At 31.2% G+C, this 14,477-nt stretch overlaps 1 protein-coding gene across 2 annotated transcripts; it reads right to left on the minus strand.

Moving 5' to 3' along the window:
* Positions 1-2,385: 2,385 nt before the first annotated feature.
* On the minus strand, positions 2,386-7,662 carry LOC141457842 (uncharacterized). 2 transcript variants are annotated; one of them, XM_074135144.1, is made up of 6 exons: positions 7,372-7,661; positions 7,198-7,291; positions 4,343-4,425; positions 4,120-4,264; positions 3,861-4,034; positions 2,386-2,581 (listed from the first exon to the last, which is right to left on the minus strand). In XM_074135144.1, exons 1-5 carry the CDS (start codon positions 7,450-7,452, stop codon positions 3,937-3,939), a joined length of 501 nt encoding a protein of 166 aa, XP_073991245.1. In that variant the 5' UTR covers positions 7,453-7,661; the 3' UTR covers positions 2,386-2,581; positions 3,861-3,936. The 2 variants fall into 2 exon arrangements, with proteins under 2 accessions (XP_073991245.1, XP_073991255.1); XM_074135154.1 differs by lacking the exon at positions 2,386-2,581 and adding an exon at positions 2,649-2,951 and having other exon boundaries at positions 7,372-7,662.
* Between the last annotated feature and the right edge of the window lie 6,815 nt (positions 7,663-14,477).

The following is a 14,477-nucleotide window of genomic DNA, read 5'->3' on the forward strand; positions in this document are numbered from 1 at the left end:
TATAATTATGTATAGTAGTGGTAATTTCTATACACTTACAATTAATTAGTCATGCGTAATTAATATGGTTAAAGTTCAAAATTTGGTATATGGGTGGAACCTGTTTGTATAATATAACATTATTCCAAATTTATAGATATTATGTTGATATTTTTCTGTAGAAACACGAAAAAAGACAAAAATGTAATTTTATTTCCCCATAAATCTTGTAGTAAATTTGAGGTAATCAGTAATTGATCAATTGCAGCTGAAAAGTTCAAAATTTTAATAGAAAATTGAGGCTAAAATCACCAGGACATATTTTACGCAAAACACTTTTCTTTCTAAAAAATACAGTCAGATTGAAATTCTAATAATTTACTTACAAGCTTGGGATATTTGGCACCTTCACAGAATGGGATAGTCTAAAAACAGCAGAGACAAGTGGGAATTAGAAGCTTTCATTTCAGTGATCAACAAAAAATATTGTTTCTCAAAATAGTCAGAGCCATCTTTTTATCTCAAAACATCAACATCAATGTGAGGCTGAGAGATCATTTCAGAGATGTACCTGGCTGGATAATGTAATAAGTTCAACAAATGGTAACAACAGCAGCTTTCAAGCTATCCTTAATTCCTTCTCTTTAGTTTCTCTTTCTAGAATCGAAGAAATGTAACAAGGAGAGAGTTTAGAAAACTCCGAAAAGTTTTAATTGAAGGCAATCATAAAGCAGTTGAAAAGTTTTGCAGTTACATGTCCTTCAGGATGTTGGAAATGGTAAAATTTATAATTTTCAGTATGATGGGTTTTTCCGCAACAAAGACGACAGTAGTTTAGGTGTATGTATATATAACAAAGCCATGATTAAACTAAAAAAAATAATAATAATTAATTTCCTTCGATAGAACTAAGTACTCGAACTTCGGAAATAATTCCTTAACTCTTATCGCCTAAATCCCATGTACAATAAATAAAACAAACCGAAGTCAGATTAGTATAAAAAATATATTTTTATATCTTTGTATATTTTCTCTTTTCCTTTTATAAGTTATTGTGAGGATTTAGTGGAGTCAGCGTGCTGGTACTGTTGGGTACAGTAGTGTTGGGACAGACTGAATGATGGGTCTATCCATCACGACAATTCTTTATTGTACGAAGACACCCCTAGTATACTACTTTACTAGATGAAAACCCCAGTTATTTTTCTTACTATTATCTCACTTTATTTATTGCCCTAGTGGCAAAGATGGCTTCACTTACCCACCCTCACATATATTCCGCATTGCATACTCATGGAACTGTCTCCTTTAGGATATATAATATATATCCCGTTAATTTCTTTTTAATTGTTTTGTTTTTTATAAATTCATTTTCTAGCAAAGTATTAAAATGTTCTTCAAACATTTTAGTTAACAGTTTAGTTATTTTAAACCACTGTCTTTTTCCATGATAATTACTCAACAGTCATAAATCACTTCATTGTGCTATTACCTTGAGAATAGTTATTGCAGTATTTAGAACATTATTGTAGATCAGTTATATACCTGTATATTATGGTGTTAAAAGTTTTAAAATTACTAAAATAAAGTAGCCATTTTCCCACGCCCTTAGCTCTAATTTAACTCAGAGTTGCAACCAAATAGCTCGAACCTGAACATTATACTCAATAATATTTTTAACTAATTAAAGACATGTGACCCATAACTTACTAAAGTCATCTTCCATCTCATTTTTTATAAATTAAATAAGGAACATTTTCCATTTTCCAAATCACTTTATAATAAAGGTTAAATTTTTAAATGTGAAAAAATATAATGGTAAAATTTTATTACAATACAAAAGGTTTGAGGACTAATTTTACCTTCTTTATATAAAAAAATAAAATATTTTGGAGAGTATGACTGGTTGTCTGAATCTTTTATCATTTTTTAAGAAGTGAGTACATAAAAATAAATTTAAACGATAAGAATGAAGGAAAAGAAATGCTTTAAAATTAATCTAACATACGCAGAATTCAAAGGCAGGCAATGTATCCGTTCTACAAATCAATAGCATTTTTACAACATTTATGACCTTGATTATAATATTTTTAACAAGTTTTTATGTTTTTTTATGTTCTAACTATTGTATAATAAAGAAAGGAAGTTTAAAGCAAAATATTATTAATTTAAATGCGACTAAAAGTAAATTAAATTCCACAGTGATTTGAAGCAAGTGTGGTTTTACTCGAAGTAGCTAAAATCGTTCTCCTATTATGTACTTTACATTATTCAATGCTATATAATTTTTTTTTTTGTTTCAAGCAATTTATAAAAAATAACTTGGGTCACATTGCGGTCACTTTGTTCAACCGTCAGAGATAAATAAACGGAATTATCACTTGGAAATGAAAATGATAAGAGATGTTACAGCCAAAAATAATAAATATATATATTTTAGCACTAATTGATTGCTCGGCACTAATTGATGCTTGGTTAATAATAATAATAAGTACAATTATTATAACTAGATTGGTAATTTTAGTATAAATAATACAATTTATATACTTGATGATTGATTTCAAGTTTAGACACCGCCATTTAGCTCAAGAACTTTCGAGATCTGCAAACATAGATTAAACCAATTAAAAAAAATAACTACAAAAAACGTATTACACGATAAAAAAATTATTACGAGCAATGGTAAAATGGGTGGAAACTAATTAGTCCAGTCCTGTGCTCACCGGATTCCTTCGCGAAGATCCCGGGTTCAAAACCAGGAGCCGACCCTCAGATTCTTCTCACGAGTTGGTAGCACGATAGACAAGTAAGCCGAAGTTCCCGGGATCAAATCGAGGCGTGGTAACCTTAGATTTCATCTTACTAGAAGATTTAATCATTGCAGAAGTCTTTATAGCTCACGTCCAGAGTAAGAGAAGGCCGGCAGTGTACTGAGATGGCTCCGGGCGCCAATGGCTTTAGCTTTTGTCCCACTTCAAATGAAATAAGTTATAATAATGAAGGAAGGATACACTGAGTAGATTTCCTAAATCCGAATCTAGGAGTGCTGCCACTCTTCTCTAATACAACTCTATTTTTTCAACAAACTCGATAATAACAATGCCTTCTGTAACCGGAGATCTGATGCGAATTTTCAATAGAATATTTTTGCTAATTTCTTTTTTCGATAATTTAGAACTTAGAACTTAATTTTAGTTTATTAATCACCAGTCAACAGACTTTGATTTTTAGTTTGTAAAATTAAAGAAACAAACATAAATTATTAACGCCGCAGGAATTTTTAAGAATTATTATTAACTTGTTTAACAGAAGTTAAAAAAAAAACACAATCGGCATAATCACTAGTTCGAGCGTTGGCGATGATATGGTGATGCGAAAAGTTAGAATATCTTAGTGGAAACAATTATATTACCAATATCAAATGATTTATTTTTCAAATCAGTCGAGCCACTATTTCAATGTCAAATTTTTCAGAAAAATTATTCAAAAAATATCTGGATATAAATAAGAAATTTAGTGAACATTTTAAAGACATTTTCGAAAAAGACACAGAAAAGTAAATCCACTAAGGAATTGGACATCGTACTTTCGGTATTTTTGAAATTTTCTAAGAATTTGAAAATTAAGATATACAAACGCCCCTTAAGTATTAAGTGGCAAAGATAAAATCTACAGTCGAATTTGTTAACATCATTTATACTTAACAGTCTTAAATACTTAAATGGTCTTCAGAGGAAAATAGTCACTTACGCTCCCAAGAGTCCATTTATTCGAAATTTTCTAAAATCCGTTCTTTTGGACTCACGAGACAACTCGAAATCAAATATTTGACATGATATTTTCCTTACCAAGTGACTAGTAAAAATAGAAAGGTTACTTACGATTGCGCGTCATTATCAACACCACGCAGATTATCATTTTTGCAAAGATACTGCAATAAAATTGAAATCCAGTAAATTATGTTGTAGAAAGTTCTTCTTCTTCTGAGATGAGGTTCCCTCTTGATAAAGTCAAATAATAACTATTAACCACTAAGAATGCAAATGACTTTATAACTGTAATGTAAATAAAAAATAATTACAAAATAAAAGTACGAATTAAATATTACTAAGATTTAAAGAAGTATGAATCACTACTAACCTATAAACGCTATCACTTGAAGATTAATCAGAACATAATTTTCTTTAATGAGGTGTGGTATCAATGTGATTGGCAATGTGAACAAAGATATTAACAGGGTGGATATTTGCAACAATAGCCATGATAATACCAAATCCGAATTTTTCTAAAATCAAGGCAATAATATCACAATATTTACTAGTTTCTAGTTCAGTATAACTCGAATGTAATCAACCTAAATTACCTTTCTTATTCCAATTATGAGAGCTCCAGCAAACATTGTAGATAGTAAAAGAGAAGATTCTTGCATCAGATTATACATTAAAACTAAAAACCACACAATTAAATAGTTTTAGTTTATATTTATTTCAGTAGTAACATAATTCAATTGTTCAGGGAATAGTATCAGTTGAAAGAGGAAGATTCGCGTAAGCGAATTTTTGATAGAATATTGACTTTTCATTTCTAAATCAAAATCATAGAAAAATCTGAAGCATAAGTTAAATTCAAGAGACAGAGGAAAATAATTAAATACTTAATTCACGAGTCTGAAGGTGTCTTGATTACGCCCTGCGTACATACTGTTGCATACAATAAAGCCGATAGATTAATGCTATATATGTATATATATTTTTTTTTTTTCTGAATTCATTGGTTTCAGTGAAATTGAGAGGGCCTTTTGAGCTGAATCCTTAGATAGATAGATCTTTATTCACATTATATATACGAGTTTATATATACTTATATATAAAAGGTACATAGGAGTTTCAAGTTAAGCTGTAACCTCCTACCGATCAATTAAACAACAAAATTGTATCTAATGGAAAATCTACATACACAAAATCCTTGTTACCCAGCAGTCTTAACAGAGCGCTCTTCACTTTTCTGTATCTGTTATTGGTGCCTGAGTTCCTCTCTACAAAGTTCTCAGGTTACTCAGTCCGCACATGTCGAAAAATTTCTGCATTTCTGCGTGGTAAAATGTAAAAGGGGCACTTAATCCCCAAAGGGTTGGGGACTACTATTCTAATTCTAAGCAGTCAATATAATGACACTAGTGGACACTAATAACTTAACTCTTATCTAGGTACTGTCTACCACTTTAAAACAACTAACTAAAAAAAAGTCTAAAATGAAGTGAGAAATACTAGATAAAGTCGTCTGCTTGAACTATATTAATATTTGTGGCGTATTATGTATTTCATAAGACTAAATTCAAGATTTTGTTCCTAACTCTTTCAGATATGCAGTTTTTTGTTTATTGCAGACTCAATAACGAAATATAAAGTTTATTCTAATTGACAAATAAATAATTGTCAGAACTAATCAGTTAGAAAGGAATATATACACTCAAACCTGTTTATTTTTTACGAGGTAAGCAATTAACTGCGAGTAAACTTTAACGCTGGATTAACTTGGTTATACTACTTTTTGGGGATTAATTTTGAAGCAAAAGGATTATTATCACCGACCTAAAATTATAGCTTGACTATGTCATCTTACAAAAACAACTGCACTGCTCTAAAAACAAGGAGATCCGAATTAATATAAAATTCATTGCAAGAACTCTATGCAGAGTAAATGTATCTGTCTTTTTCTTTCCTGGATTTCTCTAACCTAAACAAAATAATGACAACAAAAAAGAGTGTCAACTAGAAAGCGCTTTGATCTGACATCAATAAAGAAATGTCGAAGGATGGAAATGTAAATAGAGTTCATTTGCAACTTCTGGGAGAGTATTAGTCAGGGGGAATATGTCTGAACTCGTAGCGACTGCACAAAATACATTTATTTATGTTTATGAACATTTTCATAAACTTTTTACTGAACGAACTTGTTGCAGCTATTGTAAAAATCTCCTAATGTTCGACTTATTATAATTGCTAATCTATCATTAGAAATCATACGAAACTTAAAACAAAGTTATTTCAGAGGCAGGTGTTGGTTTAGTGGTTAAAAGCGTGGCTTTGTAAGTGGGAGATCCCCAGTTCAAATCCCACGTATGACTACTTTTATTTGTTAGCGTAAATTGTTTATAGTAAAGCATGAGCTTTGCCCACGTCTGCAACAGCTAAAATAGGTTGTTAAGCCCAGCCTGAAAAAATAGGCGATTACTTTACTTTACATAAAGTTTTTTCAACTTCGAATTTCGAAACAAATTTAATTATTATGTTAACATTCCGACATTGGCTTACATTTATCACATTGCTAGTGGTAACATAGTTGAAATTGACGAAAAAAGAGATGGATGTCAGATAGAAATGTTTACAGACAGCAGGTAACCCAGCACGTGCATAAAAAAGAACCAAACTCCAGGGAGATTTAAAACATGGCAGCTACTAAAGTAGTTGCGAGTCATAGCAGCGATCATCCAGTTCAATACGATGAAAGCTCATGCTAGAACTACAGTAATAAAAGGTGAGAAAGCTGCAAAGTGAGGAACTCAAGGAGTATTGCAGCCAAAGCCCAATTATCTATCTGCAGAAATGTTGCAGAGGTCGCAACCTGGAAGAGAGGGAACGATCTTGGCAATTTTCCTCACAGGGATTGGTCACTTGCAATACCTTCCATCTATTATTAAAATATTGCCATCAGTGGAATGTCCTTGCGGAAGTCGCCCACTTTAGACTGCGGACCTTTTTTCTTTTCTATTGTTCATTACTGGAAGACATAAGAATGCCGCTGATACGACGTTGTTATCTTACCATCTTATAACTGCCCACTCAACAAGAAATTACTTTTAAATGAAGAAATGATATTAAAATTAAAAACTTTTTACAGAATTTGGTCATTGATGAATTATAGTGGTAGTATTAGCTTTGCGGTCTTCAGGAGCAATCCCGAGCATGAAATTGACAAGCCTACAATTGCAGCATAATTGCAAACATTGATTGATTGACTGGAGAAGGCAGCCATTGATTGATTTCAAATGTATATATTTGATCTTTAGTTGAAAAATAGAACTTTCCTAAATGTTGGTACTCAAGAAACTGTAATGAATATACACTATGTGACGAGAAGGTCCGCCTATTGATAGTAGATACATTAATTACATTAGGTACAGGGGCTTAATTTTACTAATTTACCATAAAAACTTACTTTGAGTAACTCGTACCATTGAGATCCCATAAAGATGTAAATCATATATACTTTTATAACTGAAGAACAGCAAAAAAATGAGACCAAAAACAATCTGAAAAATTTCAGAAAAAATATTGTTGTAGAAGGTTTTTATCAGATAGGCAATTATAATAAAGAACACTCTCCACTCACCAAATGTATATATGCAACAAATTTTGTAGCAGTTTCTAATGAAATACAGCATACTGATTTAATCGTCGGCAATCTATCCATGTTTGGTTATGAATTAATCTAATGTTTTACTACATAAACTGGACACTCAATAAATACTTAATCCCGATACATTGTTTACTGCAACTGAACAACTAATGGAAATAAAGTAAAACAGAAATAGAATGTAAAGCGGTAGGCAAGTTAGTTATTTTACTAGATGATCCGCGTTATGTTTGAACTAACTGTGAAACTAAATATGTGTGATAGTAATTGTAAACTAGATAAAGTGCCCTTGGACCAGTAATTATTTCCTGTCCTGCGCAAGAAACAACATTTGATGCACAACTCATTATTACTTAAAAACATATTTTTAACACTGAATGTTTATCATCCATTGACTCTACCTCTTTTTACACTCAAATGCGTTTTCAATGTGCTTATTATAAAGCCAGTTTTAACATTAGTACCGACAGTAATTGTCTATTTTGCATAACTTGCTCAATTGCAAATTTATGGGTGTTATCAATTAAATTAGAAAACGCGAAGAAATATTTAAATAATTGTCCAAATCGTGTACAGAAATTATAAAAATCTTCAGAAATAAATTAAATGAATAATAAAATATTTCCGAAATCAGTAATTTGAAGTATACATCTGTGTCTACATCTGGATTCAGGACTACATATTATTTAAATCTATTCTTATATTTCGGCTTTTTTGTTCGACTTTACTTACTAATTGTTTACTTAATAACTGTGTTACCGAACATAATTCTTCATTACATAGATTTTTTATTTACCTGATGAATTTGTCTAAACTGTGTACTGTTTTACTAAGTACAATAATACCCATGTTGATCTAAAACATTTATCTCATCAAATTTAAAGTAAATGAAAAAATAAAAATAAATTAATCTGCGAGGTATTAAGTAATTTTATACATTTCAAGAGAGAAACAGACAAAAAAAAATGTTAACATAACGTTTGCCTTACTTTTTTATACTTTGTACTTTTTAAGCTCTACAGAGCCCTACTAGCCCCAATCTGAAAATATGGTCTTGAACTGTACGGGATATCTAAGCACTTACTATTACGTACTTCAATTGAAAATTCTACGCACCATAGTTAACGCACTCTCTATCTACATTAGCAACCACACTATTAACACTGATCTAAAAATCTCTTTTGTTCTTGAACTAGACAAATCCTGTTTCACCACAGCCAGCCCACAAACTATCCCGAATCCTCTCCGAAGACTTAAGAGTTGAGGCCTCGCGATCATCTGATCGCATGATAGAAAAGGCATCTCATAAATGGGTTGTTACGACAATAAGCAGGCTGAGAGCGAACCACGCTGTGTGCGTATCGTATCTACACAGGATCAACAAAAGGTCCTCTCCTCTTTGTGTAGATTGCAATGAGGAGGAGGATTTCAAACATATAATAATGATATGTCCACGTTATGTAGTAGAAAGGAAACAAATGTTTGACGACTTATACAGGTATTTAGATGCACCATTTCGCTACGAAGACATAATATTCTCCACCAACATCTATGTGCTTAAAAATCTGTAGCAGAGCTAGCAAAGAAATATGAATATATTTAAAAGTTATAGCCGATTAAAATGAATGGAAGAAAATGATTAGAGAAGGATTACGTGATTTTAATTTCGGTTAAGCTATAAGAATGGCAGGAATATAGAGTACTGATCCATCCATTAGTTGTAGTTTATGTAAATAGAGAGGGATGAATGTGTGAAGCGAATATATTTATAAGTAAGAATGGAGAGTGAGTAATATTCTAGCGATAAGCACCTAGACAATGCTGGCTGTATACATAAACGATGGTGGCTGTATGGTGAAAGCCAATACCAAAAAAAAGCCCCCCCAAAAAAATTAATACTTTTTTATTAAAGACGTTTTTTTAATAGACATCTTTAAATCACTTTACTAACGACCTGTTGAAACAAATCAGAAATTAATAATGTGATATTTATTTGTTTCTAAGAAGGATCTGATTACATTAACAAATTCTCTTTTATTAACTAACACCCATTAGCTGATATGAAGTTATGCTATCACTTTATTTTGAGTTGTAAAATATTGCATTTAAAAGACTCTGATGATGTCGCTCTTTGCAAACTCAATTAAATGCGATCAAAGCTTGCGTTCAGTTATGAAAATAACCTTTTTACAAAGGTAGACTGCCTTTTTGCGTAATCATTTTTTTTTTATTTTCTCTTATTATTGAATTACAAATAATTTTTTTTATCGACTTTTTTTATACTGATAATAGTTTAATCAAATAAGGAACTAATATCGAAAAAATAAAATTTAATATAGCTCTGTTTTAGAAATCAAGTACAGAACAAAATTTTCAATTACTAACCATCACTGATTCCATATTAAGGTATCATAGTATCCCTCACTAGCTCTATGACCCCTAATTTGCCTTTTCTATTAAAAGGTTTTGTTTTTGATTAAAAGGTTTAAATCAAGCTATTGTTTAAATATACTTCAAGCTAAGCTATTAAACTTACGATTCATTTTCTAAACTACCCCTTTTGCTGATTTTTATGCGCCGTTGCGCACAGTTATTTATATTCTTGACCGTTTTCAGATTTTCATCAATCATTATTGTAAAATAAATTTAGCAACTTAGCCTGGCAAGTTGTTCTGTTTAAACTGTGGTTAAGACCGCAGTGTTATAGTAATCATAATGATTGATGATAATCATAACGATTCGCCAGAGATATAAAAAAGGCTTCTACAACGGTTAAAATCGGGGACGCCATCCAGCTCTACGGACTTACCTCATTTTAAACAATTCCTCTTTTGTATATATTTTAGAAATTGGCTGGCTCAGTAGTAAAATATCTTGTTTAACGCTAAAGTGTGATCAATGGGAAAGAAATTTGGCTGAGTTATACTTAGAAATTAAAAATGTAAATTTAACCCAGATGTATATGCTTTTTCTCCTTGAAATACGAGTATGTATCATGACCTCAATCTTTTTTGTTTCAATGAACAAAATTTTCTCTGAGGAGCAATCAATATATTAAAAAAAATCTCTTCTTTAAGTTCTATGTTAGTAATGATTTTATGAAGATCTTTTTAATATTGATAAAAGTTGCCCAAATGACCAATATTGTGTACTATATAATGTCTAAATGAAAGAAAATTCTTTCTAACGATTGTAGAAATATTTATTTTTATCGCTGATTTTATCTGGCAATGCGGACCTAACCACATTTTCAACCTGTACTTTTATCATTCTTTATTTGCTTTGAAATGCGTGTCAATTTATTTTTCCAGTTTTGAAAAGATAGCTTTTTTAACTTGTTTTTGTTAATTTTATTTTTGTAGATAATTTTTTTGGTGATTTTTTATTATTTTTAGTTCTGTTTGTTTACGAACATTTATCACTTTATGTACTTCAATATTTTTGTACTGTGGCCTCTTAGCTAAAAAGATATATAATTTTTTTGAGCTATTAAAGAAAAATTTTGTTTGATTATTTCATGGTTTGATTCACTCGCGAGTGGAACACACTAAAATGTAAACTTTTTTTGAGAAAATTAATTAGTTAGGATTAAGGTTTGCCTCTAAACTGCAATTTGATTGCAACTGAGGTTTAGTAAACAGATTAGTCTAAATATTTGATACAAGTTTCAACTTTCAATTGTTATTTTTCAGAAAAGATTTTTTTTCTTTTCAATTATATATAGTTTGGAAAATAGATGGAAAGCTATTTTCTTTAGCAAAGCTTACATCCATTAAACCATCCATTTTCGTAAGTTTTTCCAAAAATATCATTTTAGCAAAATCGATTTTATGAAGAATAATCGTCGGTTGTTTGTGATATTTTCATGAAACGACAATTTGGTAAAATATTCTAGAAAAATATTATAATAAAACAGTTTGTAAGAATTATTCATCCAGAAATTATTTTCTCCAGAGTGTACACCTTCACGTTTTTCAACATTCTGTTTGGTTAGATCAACTTAAAGATCATATCTCAGTATACCTTGTGGTATATAGATGCTTTTAGATTATTTGCGATGCTAATTATGCTTACAGTCACGATATTCAAATAGTTTAACTAATATAATACCTGTATTGTGTACAGATGTCCATTATCTTAAGTACATATAAGGTTACAAGTACTTAAGGAACCATGCTCCTACAGATTTATTGTTTTATAACCTTAAAATTAAATATTAAACAATTTGCCGATTCTAGGCGTACAGCTACCATAGAGACATTAATAAAAAATGACTACCAATACGAGAGTTAGTTTATCACTTTTAGGCGTCCGGGAGAGAACGTTTTAAGAGTTTCTTTAACTCTTAGAGATTAGATCATCCACAATGCCCAATAAGGGATCCAACCTTTAACATAAAAGAGATTATCCTGATAGATTTACCATATTATTATCACTAATCAACATTGTGGACTGTCGTCAAGCCACCTATGCTATGAATCCGTCCATTCCTAAGAGCTAGACCGACGTGGCCAAAGTCACGCCAAAAGCAGGTTTAGGACTAACTAGATGAAGAGAGGAGCAGAGTTGCCGGCTTTGAAACTCCACTTCTGCGGATCACCCAGGAAGTGTTGAGATAATAGGCGAGCCACTGTAAGAATTAATAATGAAATAGGAGTGGGCACACGAACTCTTTTACTAAGTGACTTTTTTAAAATATTAAATAATTATACTTAAATCTGATAAAAAGATATTTCTGTATGTATTAATCACACACTGACTAGAATAATCTCAATTCAAAATAAATACTACAATTTTCATAAAATAAATGAAACAACATTTCAATTTCCTAAAATTTTTCATTGAAAATTTGTCAATAATACCAGTTTTTTTACAAGGTAATGGTGGAAATCTTTTCAATCGTGCGGGATTTTTCACCTGATTACCCAGAATTATCTTTCATTTTTGGTGGTAACTTTCTGCGGTTGCTACGGTAAAAGCCACTAAAAACTAAGGAGGTACAGGTACTGAACATAGATTTGTTTTCTCGTATTGTTGATCGCAACAAACTTCTGCTAAGAGTTTAAACCCCAAATAGATCTTGACATTTCTGTTGTGGGAAGGAAATTTAAATTAGAGACCAAATGCATGTATAGTATAATATTTTCTGTATAAAAAATATTGGGAAAAAACTAATGATTTATTGGAGAAGTTTGGACACAATTGCTTCAGCTAGGTTGTTAATAAAGTTATGGATTCCTGATATAACTTTTATTCTTGGAACATTTTACCACCTTCAAATATGGATAACTATAACATTACTTAATATGGTAGACTGTCACTTATTGCTCAAAATCGACTAGCCAGTAAAATGTTGCCATAAATTTTAGTAAATATAAAAAGTATGAATGTGATTATGACAAAATATATAAGCTTAGATAAATAGAATCTTTTGGACCATTATTTTTTTCTGAGTGCTCTCTGCTGACAGCCTTGAAAAATACATGGGCTAGCTCGCTGTATTTATTTTGGAGACACTTTTGTTTCTCTTTTCGATGATTTTAATTCAAAAGAAAAAGTAAATCGAATTTATTATTACATAGATTAGACTAGGGCGGCCTCAAGGCCTACGCCACTGCGACCCCTTTGGATCTATTGTGGCTCCCCTCACTTTAAAGCTCACCCTCCAGACCTGTCCAGACTCTTAATGCGGGAGAGTGACTCTTGAGTAAAGCTCACAGGCCTTGGTTTTTCCGCCCCGAGAAGTAACATCCTTAGCCACACGAGCCCCTCACACTGACACCACACGTGCAGTGCCGTTTCCTCCTCTTCCTTACAGAACCTACAGAGGCTATCATCTGCCAGGCCCATGCGATGCAAGCGTTTTCTGAGCCTGTAGTGGCCAGTTAATACGCCTACAATCATCCTTATAGCCCCACGGCCTTGACGGATTAATTCTGCAGTCAGCCTATTATTACATAAATAAATGCACTTTAAATAAAATCGAAATGCACATTATATTTATATGATGTCTCGTTTTATTTATTTTATTAATTGCAGTTTCATTTATTTTGAATTTTTTTTTTTAAATATTGTATTCAGTCTAAATTTGTTTGGAGGTATACTTGAATAAAAGAATTGTTATTTGTATTTGTTATTGTTTTTCCAAGTAACGTGAAAAGAAAATAGTTGTTACTCCCTTGTATAGGTGTATGCTCCAGCAAATGAAATAACAATTTTTTATTTTATTTTTTGCATTTAACATACAGTTAAACCATTAAATAATGTATAAAAAAAAGAAGATAAAATGAACGCGGTCCCCTCCGTTAGTAAAGTTAGTGAATTAGTAGTGTTTTTGTGAAAGTAGATATTCCCTTGAGTTGGTTTACCTGGATGGAAACAAGTTTTTCTTCTCTGGTACCAGGATGAGGTTTGAAAGACAAGTTTGTGTAGTTTTCATGGAAGTTAACAAACTTGTGTCGTCCTCTGTTTTCTGTTTATGTCCTTAATGGTTTCTTGAAGTGGTTGGTAAAGTTCGACATAGCTCTCCCTTCCTTTTGACTAACTTCTCTTTACAGTTACAAGTGTATACTAGATTCTTGTTGGTAAGGTAACATCTTTTATCCATATACTCCTCACTAGGAGGAATTCCTTTCAGTCTTTGCACTAATGTCGCAGCTATTCTCTTCTTATCTCTTATATGCTTCTATCTTTACTGTTATTTTGTTTCTTTCATTGTTCACTTTAGCTGCAAGAAAAAGATTTTTAAATTGTTGATGTTCAAGGAAGTTAAAATATATATTTATTTTTACAGATTTTTTGTTTTTTGTTTTAGTTTTTGCTACATTACTGACAGAAGAAGACATTCCTACAAATTAATAAGATACAACTTCAACATGTAAAAACCATTATATCTTGAATATTTGCTTCATAAATTTTACGAAAAATTTCTACCACAATCGTACTATTCGAAAAGAGTTAACATTTATTTAATCATAGTGAAAAATATCAGTAATTTAGCAGATTCCTTAGTAACACTAAAATGAAAATTTATTTGGACCATTTTTTATGTACAACTTTAGAAATTTTATATTTCATCGGTT

This window comes from Rhodnius prolixus, unplaced genomic scaffold, assembly GCF_049639745.1.
Source record: "Rhodnius prolixus isolate KJV_2025 unplaced genomic scaffold, Rpr scaffold_1, whole genome shotgun sequence".
Taxonomy (NCBI): domain Eukaryota; kingdom Metazoa; phylum Arthropoda; class Insecta; order Hemiptera; family Reduviidae; genus Rhodnius; species Rhodnius prolixus.

Excerpts from the sequence above, each read along its gene's own strand:
- LOC141457842 (XM_074135144.1), bottom strand. The coding sequence starts at position 7,452 with ATGGATAGATTGCCGACGATTAAATCAGTATGCTGTATTTCATTAGAA. Across the intron at positions 4,426-7,197 it reads AATGGTACGAGTTACTCAAA|TTTTAATGTATAATCTGATG; the intron begins GTAAGTTTTTAT and ends TGTGGTTTTTAG. Across the intron at positions 4,035-4,119 it reads TCAAGTGATAGCGTTTATAG|TTATAAAGTCATTTGCATTC; the intron begins GTTAGTAGTGAT and ends TTTACATTACAG.